General features: G+C 56.3%; 1 protein-coding gene across 13 annotated transcripts in view; it reads left to right on the top strand.

The window, feature by feature from the left end:
- The window catches only part of PRRC2B (proline rich coiled-coil 2B), a 66,361-nt gene that overhangs the window by 5,500 nt on the left and 39,919 nt on the right, over positions 1–20,942 (top strand). For all 13 annotated transcript variants that reach the window (XM_045575150.1, XM_045575151.1, XM_045575153.1 and 10 more), the window contains exons 2-4: positions 15,918–16,086; positions 16,809–16,986; positions 19,725–19,827. In XM_045575150.1, the coding sequence (XP_045431106.1) occupies positions 15,972–16,086; positions 16,809–16,986; positions 19,725–19,827 (396 nt within the window). In that variant the 5' untranslated portion in view covers positions 15,918–15,971. The remainder of the gene's footprint in view (positions 1–15,917; positions 16,087–16,808; positions 16,987–19,724; positions 19,828–20,942) is intronic.

Here is a 20,942-nt window from a genome sequence, read left to right as displayed (position 1 = left end):
AAGAAAAGGAAAGCTTTTCCCCCCAGCTTCCCAGGCAGTAAGCACTGTATACAGCTGGTGTGTGTTTCCTTCTCACTGGGAGCTTACACAAATACGGCTTACCCTTTGTAAGCAGGTGCTTTAAAAGCAAGGATAGAACGATATTATTCTTTCTCGTGCTGCAACTTTCCTCTTCAGACATCTATCACACATTTCCGTACTAGTAAGGACAGACGCAGCACACTTTAAAGCAGGGGTCCTCAAACTTTTTAAAGTGGGGGCCAGATCACGGTCCCTCAGAGAGCTGGAGGGCCGGACTATATGAACTACTAATTCCTACTGTAACACCTCGGCTGCGCTCACTGCCCAAAAAACCTGGCGGGCCGGATCAGACTCCTCTGCGGGCCGCAGTTTGAAGAAGCCTGCTTTAAAGTGTTTTGAAAATAATGCTTATTAGGTTTTAAAAAACATACAAGCGTGTGAACAAAAATAGCTCACAGTCCCGTGGCCCAGGCATTCCCAGTTGACTTTTTTTTTTTTGAACTAGGAAGTTCAAGCTGTGTTAAAGGCACAGGCTCTGACCCAGGCTCCGGAGCCAAGTCGCCACAAGTAGCTTCTTGTGGTTCCACAGGAGACGGTGCTGCGTGTCACGCCCACGCGGGTTCTAGCTTTGAGGCTTGCCAGCCCCTCCCTCTGAGTAAAATGCCTTCGTGTCCGTGGCGGTCATTGCCCCGCCCGCTGGAGCCACTGCAGGGCTGTTTTGTGGACATCCTTGATTGTGCCCACTTCCTGGTGGACTTTGGGCTATTTCTTCTTCTTTTTTTAAAATATATTTTATTGATTTACAGCACATGTGTCAAACACAAGGCCCGCGGGCCAAATCCGTCCCGCCAGGCCTTGCAGTGTGGCCCGCACCACGCTGTCATCACTGCACTCCGCTGCGTTTCCATCACAATGACAGTTTATGACTGTTCAGTAAACCATTCGGCCCGCGATTTAGGCTGGATTTTAGATTTTGGCCCCTTCTCTGATTGAGTTCGACACCCCTAATTTACAGAGAGGAAGAGAGGGATAGAAAGTTAGAAACATTGATGAGAGAATCATCGATCAGCTGCCTCCTACTCACCCCCCGCTGGGGATGTGTCTGCAACCAAGGTACATGCCCTTGACCAGAATCGAACCCAGGACCTTTCAGTCCACAGGCCGATGCTCTATCCACTGAGCCAAACTGGTTAGGGCTGGGCTATTTCTAATTTTTGGATATCACACAATTTTGGTAAAATTCGGCCAGATTTCTCCGAAATGACCATTTGTGTGTGAGCCTGTTGAGGGTGTCTGCAGTGTTGGCTCTTCCCGTTGGCTGTTGTTTCGGGGAGAATTCTGTTAAATTCCTCTTAAAAAAACGGTGTCAGTTTCCGTGCAGCCGGATGTGACCGGGCCTCTCGGCGAAGGGCCTCTGGAGGCAGTGGGTGTCCGTGGTGGAGAATGTTAGGTTCTGATGCGTGTGGACACGCGTGGCACAGGCTTCCCCGTGGTCTCCCTGCAGGAGCCGCCCCCCGCACCGCACCAGGGGAAGGCTGATGGGGAGCCACACGGGGCTTGTGGAGGGAGGCAGGAAGCCGGTCTGGGTTTGGTTTTCATTGTCCTCCAAAACGATGGCATTTGTCACAGACGTTTACACAAGAGCCTGGCAGAGAGAACTCGGCCGCCCCCGCGGAGTGCCCACAGAGCCCTCTGAGAGGCAGGGGCGCTCCACATCCCGGCCCCTTCTCGGTGGAGAGCAGCCCTAGCTTTGAGGGCAGCTGCCTGGAAGTCCAAGTTCTGCCCCTGGCGAGGCCATGCAGAAGATGTGCTAGTATTCTTTTGGCGGCTCCTCCTCCTCTTCCTCCTCCTCCTCCTCCTCCTCCTCCTCCTCCTCGCTCTAGGTGATGGTAACCCTTCCCCCTGGAGATGGGGGTGTTTGCGTGGTGCTGGGCGGGCCAGGGCTGGGGAAAACCGTGCCTATTAACGGCTCCTGGGCTCAGCCCCAGCTGAGGCCTGGGGTTTGCCGCGGGCAGGCGTATACACTTGGGGCCGTTTGTTTACTGGATGTTGGTGTTCCTAATTGTGAGCTGAGCGCAGTGCTGAATGCTGAGGATTTCCACCCAAATCAAACAGCCCCTCTCTCACCTCCAGGAGCTCAGACCCTTCACCAGGGCCTCCCTGCCTCCAAGGTCCATCGCCCTGACAAGGGCTTTGCATTGGCTGCCCCTGCACTGCGCCTGCTCTGCTCTGGCAGAGTTCTGGGGGAGGTCTCGGGAGGTGTACGAGGAGGCGGGCTGTGGGTGGGGCTCTGCAGTGTGGCGGCGGCAGCCAGGCAGGCGGGCAGCCAGGCAGGCGAGCAGCGTTCATTTCCGCATCTTGCACCCACGCAGCGGGCCTGTGAACGAGCATGTTTGCCCCGTGAGCCTGTTTCCTGTTCAGGCCGGGAGGGGGGCCTGCTCGGCTGGCTCTGCTGGTGGCACGGTTCCAGCGGCCGGGCAGGGCGGCCTGGCAGGCCGGAGCCGCACGAGGTGTGGACTCCATGCTGCTCAGCTTAGCAAGGCCTGAGACAATAACAGCGGCGCGGGCCTGTTCCCGCAGACCCGGCGCGCAGAACCCAGCGCAGGAAGCGGAAGCCCTTCCTGCCTGCCTGCTAGGCCTTTTTCTCAGTTCAAGAGTTAGTACCGGCTTGAAAAGTGTAGTTTTCTACTGGTGGGAATGTTTTAACTCTGCATATGAGCTTTAAAACCTGAAGTGACACTGGAAAACAGGTATGTTTCTAGGCATACGAAAAGAGCATCTTACATACGGGTCTCCAGCATCACTTTGGGCCTCTCCTGTCCTCTTCAGGGGAAAAAAGACCCTTGCTATTCTGTGCCCACCCTGGAAATACCGACATCCTATCGGTAATCCTTAGCCGTGGCAAAGGGCAGATTTAACCGGCGAGGGCTGCTCTCCGAGGATCTGGAAGCTAACCGTTTGGTATTGACAGGGAGCCGGGTGCACGGCAAGGGGGGCTGTGTGCTCTGTGTGTGAACTTGGTGGGGTGAAGGGAGGGGTCACGGGGTCCTGAGAGTAGCCCTGTCGGCAGGAGAGAGGTCTCGGTGCTGCTGGTTCAGTCTAAACGCCGGTGAAGAGGTTGGTGGTTTGCAGTGAGGGCGCGCTTCTGATCCGCGTGCTGCAGGCGGTCGGCATGCTTGTGAAGGCCCGAGGGGCACACCTGGCCTTTATCTCTGGGCTCTTTTGGTTAGTAAGCCCTGGTCTTGCCTGACTGGTGGTCTTCTGGTTTTCCTCTGCGCCTGAGGCTTGGAGGGTGAAGAGCCGCAGACTTGCTCTCTGGGAGATGGTTTAAACCAGCTCAGCCCATTGCACCTCCCTGTCTTCAGTCCACTTGGATTTCTTTTCACCAGAGTGTGTGGATTGTGGGCTGCGCTGACGAGAAGCCATCTCTGTGTAAGCAGACAGCCTGTGCACGGCTCGCTGGAGAGGCTGTGCCCGAGCGCTGAGGCCGCAGTGACCTTGGCCTGTTGCGCGCGCTCTGGGCCTCCATGGCCTGGTCTGGAAGAGGAGGTGGGCAGTAAGGACAGCCCCCGCAGTGGTAGCAGGAGCCTCTGCCCGGCTGTGCCGGCCTCGGCAGCCGGGGAGTTCCTCACGAGCACGGGGAGGCGGGCCCGGGGGCCTGCTGGTTACCAAGGCGTCTCCTGGGGCTGCTGGCAGCCTCTGCGCCTCTCCCGCCTCAGGCTGACGGGGCGGGTGGAGGAGGCTGGCGGGAAGCGGCTCTGCTCCTTGGCCAGCGGGCTGAGCTGTGTCCCCCAGCATTTGCTGCCGAAGGGCTCCTGCCTCCTGCTAACTGACCTGATGGAAGCCGCGGGCCTGGAGGGTCACTCTCCGCGCCCCTTCTCTGGCCGCCTCCTGCCTTCCAGTCCTTCGCACACAGACCACAAATGTGCTTCATCGAAATGCTGGTCCCAGTGGAACATGCAGGACGGGTGGGTGGTGGCATTCCTGTCCGGTGCACACGGGGTAATGGGCATGTCCGTAGGGCCTGGTGGGTGTGGCACCTGCAGAGGGAGTCCTGTGTGACGCCAAGAAGGCCTCAGCGTGCCTTTCCTGGAAAGCTGGCCGGGGTCACGTTAGGAGGAGGAGGCGTTGTGAGCTGTCACGTAGTTACAACAGGGTTTGCTGTTTAACAGTACAGTGTGTACAGCTGCAGCATAGGGTGATTTCCACGTTTATAGGATAAAAATTGAAGACTACAAACTATGACAGGTTTATGCGAGCTGAGAAAGGGCAGAGGTCATCCATCAAGGCAGCGGTTACTTTTTGAGTTGGATTGACTTGTCTGTATCACTTGCACTGTTACAGCGAATGTGTTTGGTGTTACGTGTTAGTAACAAAGATAACTACCGTATAACTTAATGGGGAGCGTTCAGGGCCAGGACTGGGTGCGGTGCATTATTGGCTCTTTCCTGGCAAGAGCTTCCCCTGCCAGGAGCCGTCCCGATGTCCGTCCTGGTGCCGGGCCCAGTGGCTCACATGAATCGGCCGATTGAATCACCTGGCTCCGGGTCAGTGGCCTTCAGGAAACGCTGTTGATTTGGTTACAAGGAACAGGCCATTACAAATGCCATCTCCAATTTCTGTTCTCTACCAAATCAGATTTTACAGTACAGACCTAGGTTTTAGTGGCATTTGCAGAGTACTTCTCACTTGCTAATTCACCATTATTTGGAGGTAGAAAAGGAAGGAGAAACTGAAATAGAGCTTTATGCCATATCTTTCTTTTCATTTGTTAATCCTCACCCAAGGATATTTTTCCATTGATTTTTAAGAGAGTGAGAGGGAGAGACAGAGAGAAACATCGATGTGAGAGAGAGACATTGAATAGTTGCCTCCAGGGAAGGGGATTGAGCCTACAACCTAATCTTTTGTGACTTTTTTTTTTTTAAAATATATTTTTATTGATTTCAGAGAGGAAGGGAGAGATAGAAACATCAACGATGAGAGAATCATTGATTGGCTGCCTCCTGGCCTATGGGGTGGGGAGGGGGGGTGGAATTCGGGGGATCGAGCCTACAACCCGGGCATGTGCCCTTGACTGGACTTGAACCAGGGACCCATCAGTCCACTGGCTCTCCATTCACAGAACCAAACCAGCCAGGGCTGTGCCTGGCTCTTTATGAAATGTTATATTTGTGAGTTTCACCCCTGTAGTTGTGTGTACATTTATTTGTTCTGGAATAGCATTCCCTGTGTGCACAATTTTCATTCCTCCGGCCAGCGGTGGCTTTGTAGCTTGTTTCTTTTTGAGCTGCTCATTCTCGCACCCGGCCCTGGATGCACGTGTTGTGTTGGGTGCATTGGGTGTGAGTGTAGGAATGGAGTTCCTGGGTTTTTCAGTGATTGTACCGGGTGACATGGCCAGCTGTGGCACACGTGGCATGTGCTTGCTGCACACACACACTGGCACTGGCTTTGTAAAGATGGTGGTTTTCCCTAGAAATGATCTCGAGAGTCCGTGTAATTTCAGTCACACTCCCAGCAGGCCTTTCTTTGTCGTTTTGTTTGGGAATTGACAAACTGATTCTGAAATTGGAATGACATGAAAGGGCCAAGGACAGTCCAGGCGTTGCCAGGGGAAGAGCAAAGCTGCGGGACGTGTCCTACGAGATGTCAGGGTTTCCCAGCAGCCACAGCCATTGGCGCGGTGTGGCGCGGGCCGCGGGCCGACAGGCAGGCCGAGAGCATGGAGCAGAGGCCCCGGAACAGACCGCACACAAGCAGTCACTCAGTTCATGACAAAGGTGTCACGTGACAGGGAAAAGATGGTCTCTTCACACAGTGCTGGGGATGTTAGATTCTCCGTGTGGGGAATCTCCCTCATTCACAAGCACTGTGAGCAGACAGAGCCACACAGGAAACAAACAACAAAGCGGCCAGAAGAAAACATCGGAGGATCTCGTTACCGCCTTGTAGAAGACAAAATTCCTTAAACAGGACACTACCAAAATAGAAAAGGTGGATGAATTCAACTGCATAAAACTGTGTCCTCTACATTTTACATGTGCTCCAGTAAAGCTCAACAAACGCTGTTTTCTGAGGGCGCAGCCACGTTGGAGAAGCTCTCAGCGCCTCCCACTGTGGAGCCCGGCCCCAGCTCTCCTGCCTGGACGGCACTTCTGCCTGAGGGGCAGCCGCTGCCCTCTTGGGCTTCCTGGGTTGTCATTCTGGGACTTGTGTTTGCTCCCCTGCTGGGCCCATTGTTTCCTGGACCCCGTGTGTATCAGTTGGGAGACTGGAGTACCAAGCATCAGCACCTGTTTGAAGCTGCCTTAAACAGCAGCTCCATTTGTTCCGTCGATTTAGAACAGTTTGGATTTACAGGAAAGTTGGAGTTCCTGTATGCCCTTCTCCCAGTCTCCCCCACCATGCAGATCTTAACGTTATTGTGTATAGACACTGAGTGGCCTGATTAATATATATATTTTAGAGGCCCGGTGCATGAATTCGTGCATGGGTGGGGTCCGGCCAGCCTGGCCAGGGGAGGAGACATGGGCAGTTGGCTGGCCTGCCTGCTGGTCAAACTCCTGGTGGAGGGGACAATTTGCGTGTTAGCCTTTTATTAGATAGGATATACACTGAGTGTCCAGATCATAATCTGTCCACTCAGTGTATGTCCCAGCTAACCAACCAATCTGATGCGTCGTTATGAACTAACGTCTGCGCCTTATTGGGATTTCCTTCCTTTTCTCCCGATGCCCTTCCTTGTTCCAGGTGCCCCCCTAGTCGCCAGGTGTCCGAGATTGCTGTGGACTGTGAGTTGTCAGATTTCCGAGCTTCTCACGACTCTTTCAGGAGCACTGTCGGTGCCCATAGCGTGCCCGCAACTGGGCTCTGCTTGGTTTGCTTATGCTCAGCCTGAGATTCCAGGGCTTGGGCTCACGTTCTGGTTCCGGATGGTCCCTTAAGGGAAAAATGCGTCTGTATCGCCTGGGTTTTCTGCGGAGACTGGTTCATTACTTTGTGAACTTGTTTTTGGCGCTGTCCCTTTCCTCTCGGCTCTTTGTTTCCTTGGTCCGTCTTCTCGTTGAGGCCTCAGAAGTCTCTGGTCTTGGGCACACACAGCTGACTGGGAACTGGGAGGCTGGCTTTTATTCCTGAGCCTCTGGTGTCTGTAAAGGTTTTCAAGAGCAGACCCTGCCTTTGCCCTGGGCGAGGCGGGACAGAGGCAAGAGCTGTGTCTGTCTCCCGCCTTCCTGGGAGGCCAGCAGCAGAGGGGCCTGCGCCTGCCGGGACTGGTTACTCCAGTTTTACTTTGCTTCTCTCTCTAGCTGCTTTCCTCACCCCATCCTCTTTGACCCCGGTGTTCTCCAGCCCAGACTCATCCCGTTTTATTTATCCAGAAGGAGAGGCGGGAGGCCAGCTGGCAGGTGCAGCCCCTTCCCGCCTCCCACCTCCATTCCCACCTTCCGGCTCACAGCTCTGCTCTCACAGCCCTGTGGTCTGCAGCCCTCAGATTGCAGGGCCTCCAGGCTGCCACACCCACTGCCGCTCCTGCCTGTTCTTTATCTGCCCCGCCCACATCAGCCCTGGCTTTTGGGTTCTTTTTATTGTTTATTTTCATTCAAAAAATATTTTTATTGATTTCAGAGAGGAAGGGAGAAGGAGGAAGATGGAAACATCAATGGTGACCGAGAATCATTGATCAGCTGCCTCCTGCATGCCTCCTACTGGGGATCGAGCCCGCAACCCAAGTTTATGCCCGTGACCGGAACTGAATCCGGGACACTTCAGTCCGCAGGCCGACACTCTGTCCACTGAGCCGAACTGGCCAGGGCTTATTTTCATTTGAGGGGTTTGGAAGGGTGAGGCATAGATGCCTGTGGTCCTGTCTTGCTTACTCAGGACCCTCTGAATTCTAATCAGTGTTTATGAATGAGTGGAGTTGAATCAAGGCCATTCCTGGGATGTGTGTCCACATTTATGCACGTGTTTGAGCAGTCGTGTTATGTGTGCTGATTACGCTGCTCGGCCACTTTTCTCACATGATCAGGCATGCTCCTTTCTCGTGTCAGCTAGAGCTGCCATTTGCTGGAGAGGGTGCGAGGTGCCCGGGCGGCGGGCCGTCTGGTCCTTAGCCCCCAGCTCCATATGGACCAGGACACTCCAGGCCGGTGTACCCTCCTCCCCTGGCTGCCTGCTCCTGCTTCCCTCGCAGCCAGTCTGATTAGCATACTGTGCTTTTTTATTATAGAGATGGAGAGTGACTCCCTCCTTCCCCTCAGCAGCTCTTGAGAAGGGAGGGGCCTGCAGGGCAGGAGCAGCCTCTGGAATCTTCTCTCGGCTGCGGTGTCTGGTCACACGTGTGGCCGTGGTCTCTGTCCTGCCAGCAGCCTCTGCACACATCCTGTCCCCACGGAGTAAGACAGCTGACCAAGGGGCCGAGGCCGCGGGAGCCCTGGCTCCTGCCGTCGCCCTGGGCGAGGCTGGTTGGCTCAGGCGGTTTGCGGGTAGGTGGGCAGCAGCGGCTGCCACTGGTGGAGGGAGGGCAGCCCGTCGGTGAGGACTTGAGTGTGGGAAGGTGGAGGGAAGACTGGCTCCTGACGGAACGAAAGGCTGCCTACCAAGTTGTCCTTGGTGCCCAGAGCCCGCTGCTCCCGATGACATCATTCCTGTGGGCACCCGCGTGGTGCTGCCGCCGCCTCTGCCTCTGCCCGCCCGCCGTCTCCTCTCAGCTCTCCTGAAAGCCATCGTCACAATTTTATAAACAGTAGCAAATCCATTTAGAACCACGTCCAGTGCTGTGTGACCTTCACTGCTGACCTCCTTTGAAACGGGGAGCACCGCGGAGCAGCGAGCACAGGAGGCGGCGGCGAGCCTGCGGCCCCGGCCCACGGAGGCCTGTCCCGTGCGGAGCCTGTGTGGCCGGGCGGTTCGGGGCTTTCCCTGGTTTTGTTTCGCAGCTTTTCTCTGTCAAGCATCTGTTCCTTTGTAACTGAAACGCTTTGTTGGGGAAACCCAGTGAGCGGGCTCGTCCCCCTCCTCCATGGGACCCCTGGGGGCTGCTCCGAGAGCCGTGCTGGGGTGCCGAGGGGAGCCTGAAACGGGCGGCTTGGTGGTGGTGACCATGGGGCCCCGGGGAGCTCAGCTCAGGAGGGTTTCTGAGAATTCCTGGGAATGATTAAGGGGTGCACTGACGGATCCTCGGCACCTGCTCACTGTTCTGAATGTCTGCGCCCTGCATCGGAGCCCTCAAGCTCAATACGCCGTGTGGGGCCTGGACCAGAGGTGGAAGCGGGGTGTGCGGGAACCCGAGGCTCCCTGCTGGGCAGCAGTCGGAGGGCTGAGCTGTGGTCAGGTGACAGTGGGACGGGCAGCTGAGAGGCGCACGGAGCCTGGGTGATTACTGCGTGGTAGCGAGCCTTCCAGGGCGGGCGGGCACCGGCCACCGCTGTTGCATTTGTTCTCCTGTATTCCCGCTACCCCGTGAGGTGACCAACCGTCTCCTCTGTGTTTGGCCCCGAGGACACAGGCCTGCAGTCTGTGGGGCAGAGGTGAGATTTGGAGAGCGGAGGGGGCGGGGTAGGCATGAGACTGGGTGGCGGTTTGGGGCCAGTGTGTCCGGCCAGAGGGCTCGGCCTGACCCTGGAGCAGTGGGAGGACATGGCCGGTGTGTGGGCAGGTTCTGTGGCTCCATTCCTGCCAAGGAGGACGGAGGACGGAGGACGGGCAGGGGAGCCGACTGGTCAGGGAGGCGGGATGGGACTTGCAGGAGGTTGGGGTGAGGAGTGCTTTGGTCCCACAGGACAGGCCTGTTTCTGATTCTGAATTTCTGTTGCTCCCAAAGGTGCTGCCTCCTCGGGGGGCGTGGCCTCCTGTGGTGGCTGGTGGCTGCCGTGAGGAGCGCTGGGTTACCGAGCCCCGCTTCCTCCCCTTGGCCCCAGCCTGCCCAGTTTTCAGGCAGCTGGTTCTTGGACGGGGTGGGCTTTGTGCAGTCTGCAGGGCCACCACGTACCTTTCCTAAAGCCGGGCTTCTGCGGGTAGAAGGGCTGTCTGTGCTGCCACGGGCCTGGCTCCAGCTCCAGATGGCCGCGCCTGGCTGCCGGGGCGTGGGGAAGTGGGTGCTCGGCTTCTCCAGAGGCAGCCCGCGTCTCTGCGTGGTGCCTGTTGGGAGCCTCTGACAGCTCAAGTGTGGGTGCAGGTATGGGGGTTGGGGGGTGGAGAGTAGGGGATGGGAGTGAGGCAGCATCAGTCCTCCTGCAAGACCCAGCTCGGGTTCCCCACCTGGCCCTACCCGCTCCGTCTGGTGCCCAGGGGCAGCCTTTCTGTGGCAGTCATGGTGTGGTAACATGCTCCTTCCACACCCGCTTCCCCTTCATAAAGGCCAGCAAACTGCAGCCCACCCCGCCGGCCCAGCCTCCCTCCGTGCAGGAGGGTGTAGGATAGCCACCTGTGTCTGGTCACGGCGGCATCGGGGGCAGACAGGCGTGGCCAGGGAGCCCTGTGGCCAGCAGTGCACACCCTCTGGCCCTTTGCGGGAAGTGCTGGTAGAGCCCACGGTGAGGACTAGTGTTTGGTGTCTGCGCAGCCAGCAGCGAGCAGCACGTCGGGCACGCCGTGCGGGCCGTGGACGTCTGAGCGTGTGGGTGTGTGTGGCACCTGCCTTACTGTCAGGTGCTGTGTGCCAGGCCCGGCGTGCCGGGGAAGGAGGGACTTGGTGATTGATCCCGCACCGCACCTCATGCTGATGGTCCTTGACGTTTCGAGTGAGACACACCAGTGTGCTGTCTAATGGCCACGTCTTCCTGACCCACTGGCTGCCCCCGGGCGCTGGCCGGGCTGCTCGGCGTGCAGTCTGGCGGCAGGATCTTTCCATCCCTCTGTCCACACACCCGCCTGCCTTGCTCCCGTGCTCTGGCCGGGGCTTGTGCTGCCCTGTGGCCAGCAGTGCACACCCTCCGGCCCTTTGCAGGAAGTGCTGGTAGAGCTGGCAGCACCAGGCTTGTAGGAATGTACGACCCAGCCCCAGCTGTCGCACCATGCTGAACTCAGTTTTGCGGATGGTGGGTCTTCCCCTGGACTGACTGTGGCTGGAAGGCAGGTGCGGGCCGGAGCACGCAGTGGTCCTTGTCAGCATTGGTGACTGAGGAACGGACCGCGTGGGATCGCGTCCTGCGTCCTGAGGGTGGCGGAGCACATGGGAAACAGGAGAGGTTTTTGGTCAATGTTACTGGGACCAGGAGACCTGTGAAGAGCTGGCTGCTGGCAGCATTGGGATAAAGGAGACTTCTGTGCAGCTGGCCAGGGGCTGCCTCCCGCCTGGGGTGACTTATTCCAGAGCCAGTGCGCCTCTTTCCTGTCTGTGGGCCTCCCCCCCGCAAGATAAGCAGCAGCAGCCTGGAGTTGGGTCCTCTGGGCACGAGGTCTAGGCCTGGTCATGTCCTCCCTGGGCGTAAAGCCCAACACAAGGTAGTCCCGTGACCTTGGACGAGGTACTTCTATATTCTGACTGCATCTTAGTGTCCGTCTCTGTAAAGCAGGCTGATGACATAGTGTTTTCCAGAAAGAACTGTTGTGAGGGGTCCTCAGTGAGGTGTGGGTGCTCAGCAGGGGGCCTGGATCTCAGGAATGCTGGAGGCCACTTTGATAGCCTGAATGGGTGGCCGCAGTGGCTCCCCAGGGAATGACTGCCATCCCAAGGCCGCCCTGTCTGGCTGGGTGGCTGACACTGGCTGGTGCCCAAGCCAGAGTGAAATGAATCCTGTACCGGAAATGGCTTTCGATAAGGTGGAGTGCAGGCGATTTTCTCGGGGTTGGGGTGGGGGTGGGGGACAGCGAGCTGGCAATCCCGCAACCTGTTGGGCAGGTGGACTGCTGTCTGGGGGCGGCTGGTGTGAGTGCCTCTCTGGGAAGGAGGCCTGCCCCTCTCAGCAGGTCTTTACGTGACTTGCCAGAACACGCAGACCTGAAACTTCTTAAATGTCCTTCTCTTCCCTCCCCAAAGCTGCCTGCGCTGGGTTTTAGGTGTGTCCCCTGCCGAGTGGCGGCATTTTCTCCCAGGCCACCATTTCCACATGCTCTGCCCCGGCAGTGCCTCCGGAAGGGGGGGTGGCAGGGAGGGTTGCACGCAGGCGGACTCCCAGGCCGGCACATGTGGCTCACATGTGTTTGTGTGACACCGTGGGTCCCAGTGAGGTTTTGCTGGAGGGAAACCACACATGGACTCCGCTGCCTACAACAGAGAGGGAAAGCCGCCTGCACGGGAGGCAGGCTGGGTCTGTGCCTGCCCTGAGCACCGGCGCCTCCGCCAGCTCTCGGGCGTGAGTCACACTGGCAGGAGCTGGCCTCTGACCCGGAGAAAGCTCCTCTGACCCGGAGAAAGCTCCTCTGACCCGGAGAAAGCAGAGAAATGCCCTCTCTCACCTCCACGCTCCTGACTCACCCTGCCGCCTGCTCTTTGCTGCACTTCTTTCCGCCTGGGCCACGAGTGGAGTGTGTGTGTGTGTGAGAGAGAGAGGGGGGGGGGGGGGATAGGGGAGGAGCCAGACAGAAATCCAGCAGGTCTTTGGAAGCTAAGTCCCTGCTGACAGGCAGTGCTCCTGGCCTGATGTTTGTGGAAACCAGCGGGGTAAGCGGGGTAGCCAGATGGGTGTGGGCTGGGCGAGGCCCCTGTACGACACTGCATACAATTGGGGGGAACCGGGTGATGGTATCTGCGTTTTGAATTTGGGTCCAGTGAAGTCTGGCTTCGTGACAGGCCGGCGTGAGTCTGTTAGCTGCGTGAGTCTGTTAGCTGCGTACGTGCTTTGTGGGCCTGGGGTCTGTTCCTCGGGGGGCTGACTAACTGGCCAATCGCTGCCCCAGGGGAAGCTGGGCGGGAAGACCTCCGCCTAGCTGTGGAAGGTTAAGATGAACAAGTATCAGCTCCTCCCCCACGCGCTGTTGCCGTAGCAATGGTGACTCAGTGGCACTGGCTGGCAGCACCAGGCTTGTAGGAATGTAGGACCCAGCCCCAGCAGTCCTGAGACGCTGCTTTGACTGAAGCATTTGGAACTGGCTGGCACGTTTGGAATCTAGTTTTTGACGGGGAAACCGAGGCCCAGAGAAGCCAGTCGTGTGTCCAACTAGTGCAGAACTCGGTTAAGAAATTGGGGGTGAGGGGTCTCTCTAAGGAAATCGTTCCTGCAGGTTAGTGCGGACCTTTGTGCAGTGTGACCCCGTCTGGTGTCCTGAGCCCCTCTGTTGAGCCTCTGATGGGAGCTTTTCGTCTGAACACAGTAGGTGATCAGTTCCTGCTTGGTAACTGGTCTGCTGAGAGGACAGGTGCAAGCACCTCACACCTCCCAGACAGTCTGACTTCCCCGGAGGGCTGCTCCTGTTGGCCAGCTTCCTCCTCTTTCTCTTGTTCAGTGGGCCAGCGCCGTGGTGGCCAGCCTGGACCGGGGAGTTCTCGGAGGAGGTCTGTTCGCAGGAAGACACTGAGCTGTCTGTCCAGTCTGGCCTCTGCCTGGGCGGAGCCTGAGGGAATTCGCACTGGCCGGAGTGGAGTTTGGACTTGGATTTTAAGGAGCCTTTTCAGCAAGTGCTTTCTGGTCAAGTCTCAGAATCACAGACACTGGACTTTTAGCAATCACGCATGATAGCATTTAATGTGGAAATTTGGTGATCTGGAATGGCTGGTAAAGGATTTTGCCTTCTCTTGCCTTTGCCAATTTGGTGTTTAATTTAGTAAGAACTAGCCATGTGGATATAAATTAATGACGCTCAACCTGCAGTCCTATGAGGGGTGTGGTGGGAAGGAGGCACCCCTGGTTTTATTTAGAAATGTTTGGAGGCCAATGGTCGGGTGAAAGCTGTGGCTGGGGAGAGCCCAGAGGTAGCTGCAGTTGAGCATTTTTCATCATTGTGCCAGAGTGAAAGATTCCAGAACATGCTGCTTGTAATTAGCCCCGTTGACTGTGGGTGGGCCCCTCACTTCTGTGGGCTGGACGTTGTAAGCTGGGGGTGTGTCCAGCTTGTCCTCTGATGTACATATCCCAGGCCCATAAGAAAAATATGTTGAATAGCCCTGCCAGTTTGGCTCAGTATAAAGAGCGACAGCCTGCAGACCAAAGGGTCCCGGGTTCGATTCTGGTCAAGGGCAGGTGCCTTGGTTGCAGGCTCTTCCTCAGCCCAGGCCCTGGTCGGGGCTCATGCAGGAGGCAACCAATTGATGTGTTTCTCTCACATCGATGTTTCTGTCTTTACCTCTTCAGTTCTCCCCCCCCCCCAAAAAAAAAAAAATCAATGGAAAAATATCCTGAGGTGCTGATTGACAACAACAACAAATTTGTTGAATAAACGAGCGTATTAGCTTTCTCTTGTTGCTATGGACATCACCGCACATCAGGGACATAAAACACACAGCTGGTTCTCTGGCCGTTCCTTCGTCTCAGGGTGTCCACACACCGTGCTCCTCTGGAGGCTCCGGCGAGTCTGTTTACTTTCTTTTCCGGCTTCTGGAGGCCCCTCCTCTGCCCGCGGCCTCTGCCATCCTAAAGCGCATCACCCACTGCCACGTGGCGACCCCCCTCCCGCCTCCTCTTCTAAGGACCCTGTGATGCCATCGGGCCACCTGGATAATCCAGGATCCTCTCCCCGTCTCAGACCCCGAGTGTAGTCACACCTGCCCAATGCCTTTGACCGTGGCCGTGACATGTTCCGGGTTCTGAGGATGAAAACACCCCACTTTGTTGTAGGAGAAGGAAGTGCTTCCTGAGCAGCCCTGCAGAGCCCATGGCTACCCCCTCCTGGTGGATAAAAGGCGCATTTCTGTTCTGACACCCCTCCCTCCCCCGTGCCTTTTGGTGGCTTCTGTTTGTCCCCCTGCTAGAGCTTTTGGCCTCTCCCGGGATGGGGACCTTTGAAAGGGCTTGTTTTAAGACTTTTTCTTTTATTTCTCTTTAATATTTTTATTGATTTCGGAGAGGAAGGGAAAGGGAGAGATAGAAGCATCACTGATGAGAGGGAATCATTGATGGGCTGCCTCCTGCATGCCCCACACGGGTTCGAGCCTGTAGCCCAGGCGTGGGCTCTGACCAGCCCCTGATGCTCAGCCCCTGAGCCACGCGGGCTATGCTGGAGGGAGTCTTTATTTCCACAGTTAATGGCCTTGAAGCTGAACAGCAGCCATGATTTCACCTGAATGTGCTTGGGTTTTCTGGAGAAGGAGATGTTTTGGCACCGCTGGTTTAGAACTGTGATTTTGAGTAATTGCTTCTGGATCTGAAATAGTTGTACTATGAATGTCATTTGTACCTTTGGGTTTGGGGGGAGCATCAGAAATACCAAATGGGAGCAAGACAGTGATTTCTTGATGTTCGGAAACCTTCTCAGTCCTTTGTCGCGTCTAAAGGCTGCAGTTTCGCGGACTCCAGCCTTCTGGGAGACTGGCTTCTGGTTTCCACGCCTGCAGCTCAGGGAGCCCGCTCTTGAGGCCTGAGCACGCCTTCTCTCTGGGTGCTGGTCCTGTATTTGGAAAAGTCACACCCGACTGTTCCGGGTGACGGGCCGCCTTCAGTTGCTTCCCTCGGATTTGGTGACGCCTGTCCTCCGTGGTGGGGTGTGCGCCTGCCGCCTGTTCTGCCCGCCGTGCTTCTGATGTCACGTGGGGAGGCGGAGGCACCACGGACAGAGCTGACCTTCCCTGTGGATGAGCAGTGCTGGGTCACTCCGGGGGGGGGGGGGGTGATGGCAGGATCAGCAAGTCCACAGAAAGCTCTGTGAACGTGAGCAGAGCTGCCTGTGCGTGGTGAGGGTGGTTTCTGGGGAGAGCCCACAGCTTTCTCTGGATCTGCAGGGAGATCCATGACCCTAAAGGACTTATTCGCTGGGTCAGAGGTTTGGTGGATTGACACTTTTTTTTTTCCATTTCAAAGGCAGATTGGGGCGGCGCCGAGAACAATTTCCTTACTAGATGACATTTCATCGCAATGTCCGATCGTTTGGGGCAAATAACCAAGGGCAAGGATGGGAAAAGCAAGTATTCGACGCTCAGCCTGTTTGATAAGTATAAAGGAAAATCAGTAGACGCAATCAGATCCTCAGGTAAGACCGGGGTGGGGCCGGACCTTCCCGCTTTGCCTTCAGTGAGAAACCCCTGGCAAGGACCTCGGGAGCCGTCCTTCCTGTGGGCAGGGAGTGGTCACCCGTCTTTCTGGGAAGCAGTTCCCCCCCCTCCCCCAGGTCTGATTTCATACCCTGACTCTGCTGGGGGGCTGCTTCCCCCTCCTCTTATCTCACTGAAACCGGGGGTATTTTTAGTCTGGTGGTTAGAATGGAGCTGCATTTGCATTAGACTCACCCGGTTTAGGTTTCATGGTTCCAGGACTCTGGAACGTGGTGGGAAAATTCCTGCCGATGCTATCCCTCCCCCTGGGGGTTTTATGAATGCCCAGGCTGGCGTGGTCTCGGCCCAGGCATGGTCCTTTCAGTCCCGCTGTCACGAGGCCAGAGCAGCTCCCCTTGCAGAGAGGGGCTCACCGTGTGGGACCGGGGTGCTGGGCCTGGCCCCTGACACAGATCGTGAGCTCCCGAGCCTTCTGCCTGCTGTGCAGATGGAAGCTTTTGGGTCCTCCAAGGCCTTGGCCAAGGGCTTGTCAATGACTAGAGTGACCCCCAGGCAGAGCTATTGATTTCCCTGGCGCGCCGCCCCTCGCCTTTGTTCCGCTGCCTTTGTCAGGAGCACGGGGTTTGTCAGAGCAGCTGAATGGTCTGGCCTCTGCTTCTGTAACCCGCCGGCGGTGTCTGTTTCCCCCGTCTCCCTGCAGTTATTCCTAGACATGGCTTACAGAGTCTCGGGAAAGTTGCCACAGCCCGGCGTATGCCACCGCCCGCAAACCTGCCAAGCTTGAAGTCTGAAAACAAAGGAAACGACCCCAACATCGTTATAGTACCCAAGGACGGGACGGGATGGGCAAACAAGCAGGACCAGCAAGACCCAAAGAGGTGAGAGCAGAGGGCAGGCGGCTCCGGCACCTCCTGCCTGCACGGGCGGCGGGGATGGGAGAGTCCCAGGCAGGTCTTCCGTGCTGGCCTGCTGCCTCGGTTCTCGCTCCCCGCCTGCCGTCTTCCTGCTCTTTTTATATATTTATATGTATTTATTGATTTTTTTTACCGAGGAAGGGAAAGGGATAGAGATTAGAAACATCGATGAGAGAGAAACATCCATCAGCTGCCTCCTGCACACCCCCCCCCCCCCCCCCACTGGGGATGTGCCCGCAACCAAGGTACATGCCCTTGACTGGAATCGAACCCGGGACCCTTCAGTCCGCAGGCCGATGCTCTATCCACTGAGCCGAACTGGCCAGGGCTCTTCTGCCTCTGGAGCCAGTGCAGCGGCATTTCCGTGGGCCGCCTGGTCCCGGTGCCCAGCTGCACCTCTTGCCCCGCACCTCACGGTCCGGCTGCTGAGGCTCGGGACCCAGAGCAGCTGCTGAGCAGCGTCCTCTCGCTCGCCGGGAACGGCCACACAAGCTGTTGTGAAGCTTTTCTGTCGTTCCTCCAGGCGGGGTGGAGGGAGGGAGCAAATAGCCAGATCTTAAAGCTGCAGTAGCCACAGTAGCAACCTAAACGCTAACATTTTCTGACAGTTGCTTGGGCATTGTGCTGGTTGATGGTGTAGTGTGACTTAGTAACGGACAGGCGTGTGGGATGCCAGCTAAGCAGCCGTTAGCTCTGTGGCACCTGGAGCTTCATTCGCTTCTGAGCTTCATGTCCTGGGAAGTAAGAGTCCCCGGCGCCGGGGCAGTCTCAGGAGATGGATGAGAGCACCAGGCCAGGTCCTGAGCACAGAGCCTGGCTGGAGGGAGTGCGTGGCGGGTGCCAGCCGTTACTGTCATCTTCTAATCAAATGGTGGACACTGCAAACTCGAGAAAAAATGGAAATGACACATTCCATCACAGGCCTTGAAATGCCCGTGCTGCAGACAATTGTAGAGAGGACGGAGCCCGCTCCTGCCTAGTACCTGTTCGCACGCGGCTGGCACAGAGCGCTGCAGCTGTCAGGCCGGGGCTGCCTGCCGGGTGTGTGTGTGTGTGTGTATGTGTGTGTGTGTGTGGGAAGGCGCCAGGCCAGGCCGTGGCTCTCTGCTGCTGGGGGCTGCCCTCCTGGGCGGAGTGAGAGGTGGGAGGGGACGAATCCTTAGGCAGCACGGGAAGCTCCTGCTCGGTAGAAGGGCGTGTGAGAGGACCGACGGCCTTCGTTTTGTAAGGTCAGAGTGGGGATGAGTTACTTGGATGAAGTGAACTTGGGAGAGTTGGTGTCGTGTAGGATTGGACTGAGCTTCCAGGGGAAGCACCAGCAGTGGGTGATTCTGGCGAGTGGATGGCAAGAGCGTGAATAGGAGAGACTGGAGGCTGCTGAGCCGGCAGAAATCTTCCTTCCGGACCCTTGTTGTACCTTCTCAGAGGACCTGTGAGCCCTGGCCAGTTTGAGTCAGTGGTTAGTGTTGACTGCAGACTGAAGGGTCTTGGGTTCAATTCCCAGGTCAGGGCCAGTGGGGGAGGCAACCAATCAATGGATCTCTGACATTGATATCCCCCCCCCCCCTTCTCTCCATCCCACTCTCTCTAAGAATCAGTGGAAAAACATCCCCCGGTGAGGATTAAAAAGTAAAGATTATCTATGGGCTATCAACTGATGCAACCTTTTTTTGGAGGGCAGTTTGGCAATATCTTTTAAACTTCAAACATCTTTTGATCTGTAGCCGGTTTGCTCAGTGGATAGAGTGTCAGCCTGCGGACTGAAGGGTCCCAGGTTTGATTCTGGTCAAGGGCACAGGCCTGGGTTGTGGGCTTGATCTCCAGTGGGGGATGTGCAGGAGGCAGCCAATCAATGATTGTCTCTCATCATTGATGTTTCTATCCCTCTTTCCTTCTCCCTTCCTCTCTGAAATCAACAAAGATATATTTTAAAAAATTAAAAAAACACCCACATCTTTTGATCCAGCAATTCCATTTCTAAGAATTTACACTTCTGAATTACACAAAGGTGTATGAAGGTGTTCATACAAAAATGTTCATTGCAGTTGTATCTTTAATAGAAAAAAACGGAGATTGTAAATTATGGTTCACACTTGTGCTGTATCATTAAAAGAAAGAGGAAGGTCCCCACGTATTGTCATGAGAAGATGTTAAGTAAAAAACAAGTTACAGAATTGTATGAGTGGCATTATTCCACTCGTGTTAAAAATATATTGTTGAGAAAAAACTGCTTGGAGTTTCTCTCTGGAGGATGAGATCACGAGAGATTCTGTTATATATATTTATAAATTTAGTTTGCTGTGAGCATATGTATTTTACAAGCTAAGAGATGGTAAAGATTCTTCTATATCTGCTGTTTCAACGCAGTCAGCCCCGAGGAGCCGTGAGTGCTTGGTCAGGAAGAAGGGACTTGGAGCCCCTTCCCTGCAGTGACTCAGTTTCCCCATGGGCAGATCCTCCATGGCTTCATTGTTCACAGGAGCTTTCAGTGTTTGCAGACAGAGACCTGTTCTGCCCAGTCGATGCCAGCGAGTGGGCGGCGGATGTGGTAGTCTGCCAGCGTGAGCGTCTCCCGGGGAGGGTACTTTCTCTGTTGGCCTGAGGGGTCTTGTCCCAGTGAGCCGCTGATGAGCAGCCGCAGCTCTTAGAAATGCAGAGGGGCCTTGTCGGCGTGGCCTCACCGTGTGTCTGCCTCTGTCTAGTTCCAGTGCGACGGCCTCTCAGCCGCCGGAGTCGCAGCCGCAGCCGGGTTTGCAGAAATCTGTCTCCAATTTACAGAAGCCGACTCAGTCAATCAGTCAGGAGGTAGGTGCTGGAGACGCCCGCCCAACGGCCATGTGTCGGAGCCACCGAACGCTGCCACCGAGACGGGTGGCTTTGCTTGGCTTGCTTATATCAACCGCAAGCTGATGGAGAAGACCCAGACAGAGCGGGACCCAGGCACCTAGGTGGAGTCTGTGACTCCTGTGGGGTGAAGTCGCTCAGGTAGATAACGGGCTGGATCGGACCTCCAGCTGTGCTCCGAGGAGACCAGTGCCGTAAGCAGACAGTCTGCAGTGGCCATGGAGGGCGAAGGCTGGGAAACTGCGTTTGGAAGCTCCTTTTTAACATGCTAACGTGCACCCTGACTGGGGGGACAGCAGGGACAGCAGGCCCCAAATTGACTGCCCTCGGAAACCTTTCTAACGAGGTCTCTAGGGACCGGTTGTGTCTCGGAGCCTCCTTGGGAGTTACCCAGCTGCAGTAGTCACTTACTGTTGATGCATTAATATGTTTTCCTAAAGAGAAAGGCGTGGCTCAGCTGAGCAAGAGCTCTCGGCCCACTGAGCCCGTTGAGTAGGTGGGTCCCAGAGACCACAGGGCTCAAGCTTGGCTGGTGGCTGGGACCCAGGTGAGAAGTGTTGAGTATTTTAGATCAAAAGAAATCTAGACAAGACCCCTAGCACTCCCCAGACTCTTGAAAACAGCAGGAACTACCGAACTTTGGTCTTATGGTGCCTCCTGGCAGTGGAGGTCTGAGATGCCGTCCCCGTCTGTGGGGAAGTTTATGGCTTTGCCAGAAGGAAATCCCACCCGACAACACCGAACTGCACTTTTGAAATTAAAGAGAAAAGCCATATTCATTGGCCCAAATCCACCGGGGTCTGCGAGCACATAGCGTTGAATCCGTGTGTTTCTCAGAATTTGAAACTAAACAAGATTGCGGAGCCTGGTTTCAGCCCTGGTGCACAGCTCACTTGCCTTGGGAGCTCAGGAGTGTGCGGGGGTGCGGGGGGGCCCTCACCCCTGGAGAGGCGGGAGTCACCGGGCACCTGTTTGAAAGCCATTGTGTGGGGGACTCTCGGAGCCTGAGGTAGCCCAGCCCTGCCCATGCTCGGCTCTCGGCTCTCCTCAGCTGCTGCCTGGCCTTCTCTCAGGGC

The sequence above is a fragment of the Pipistrellus kuhlii genome, unplaced genomic scaffold (assembly GCF_014108245.1).
Source record: "Pipistrellus kuhlii isolate mPipKuh1 unplaced genomic scaffold, mPipKuh1.p scaffold_m20_p_68, whole genome shotgun sequence".
NCBI lineage: Eukaryota > Metazoa > Chordata > Mammalia > Chiroptera > Vespertilionidae > Pipistrellus > Pipistrellus kuhlii.
The sequence above is the reverse complement of the archived record's forward strand: the minus strand, read 5'-3'. Positions and strand labels throughout refer to the sequence as shown.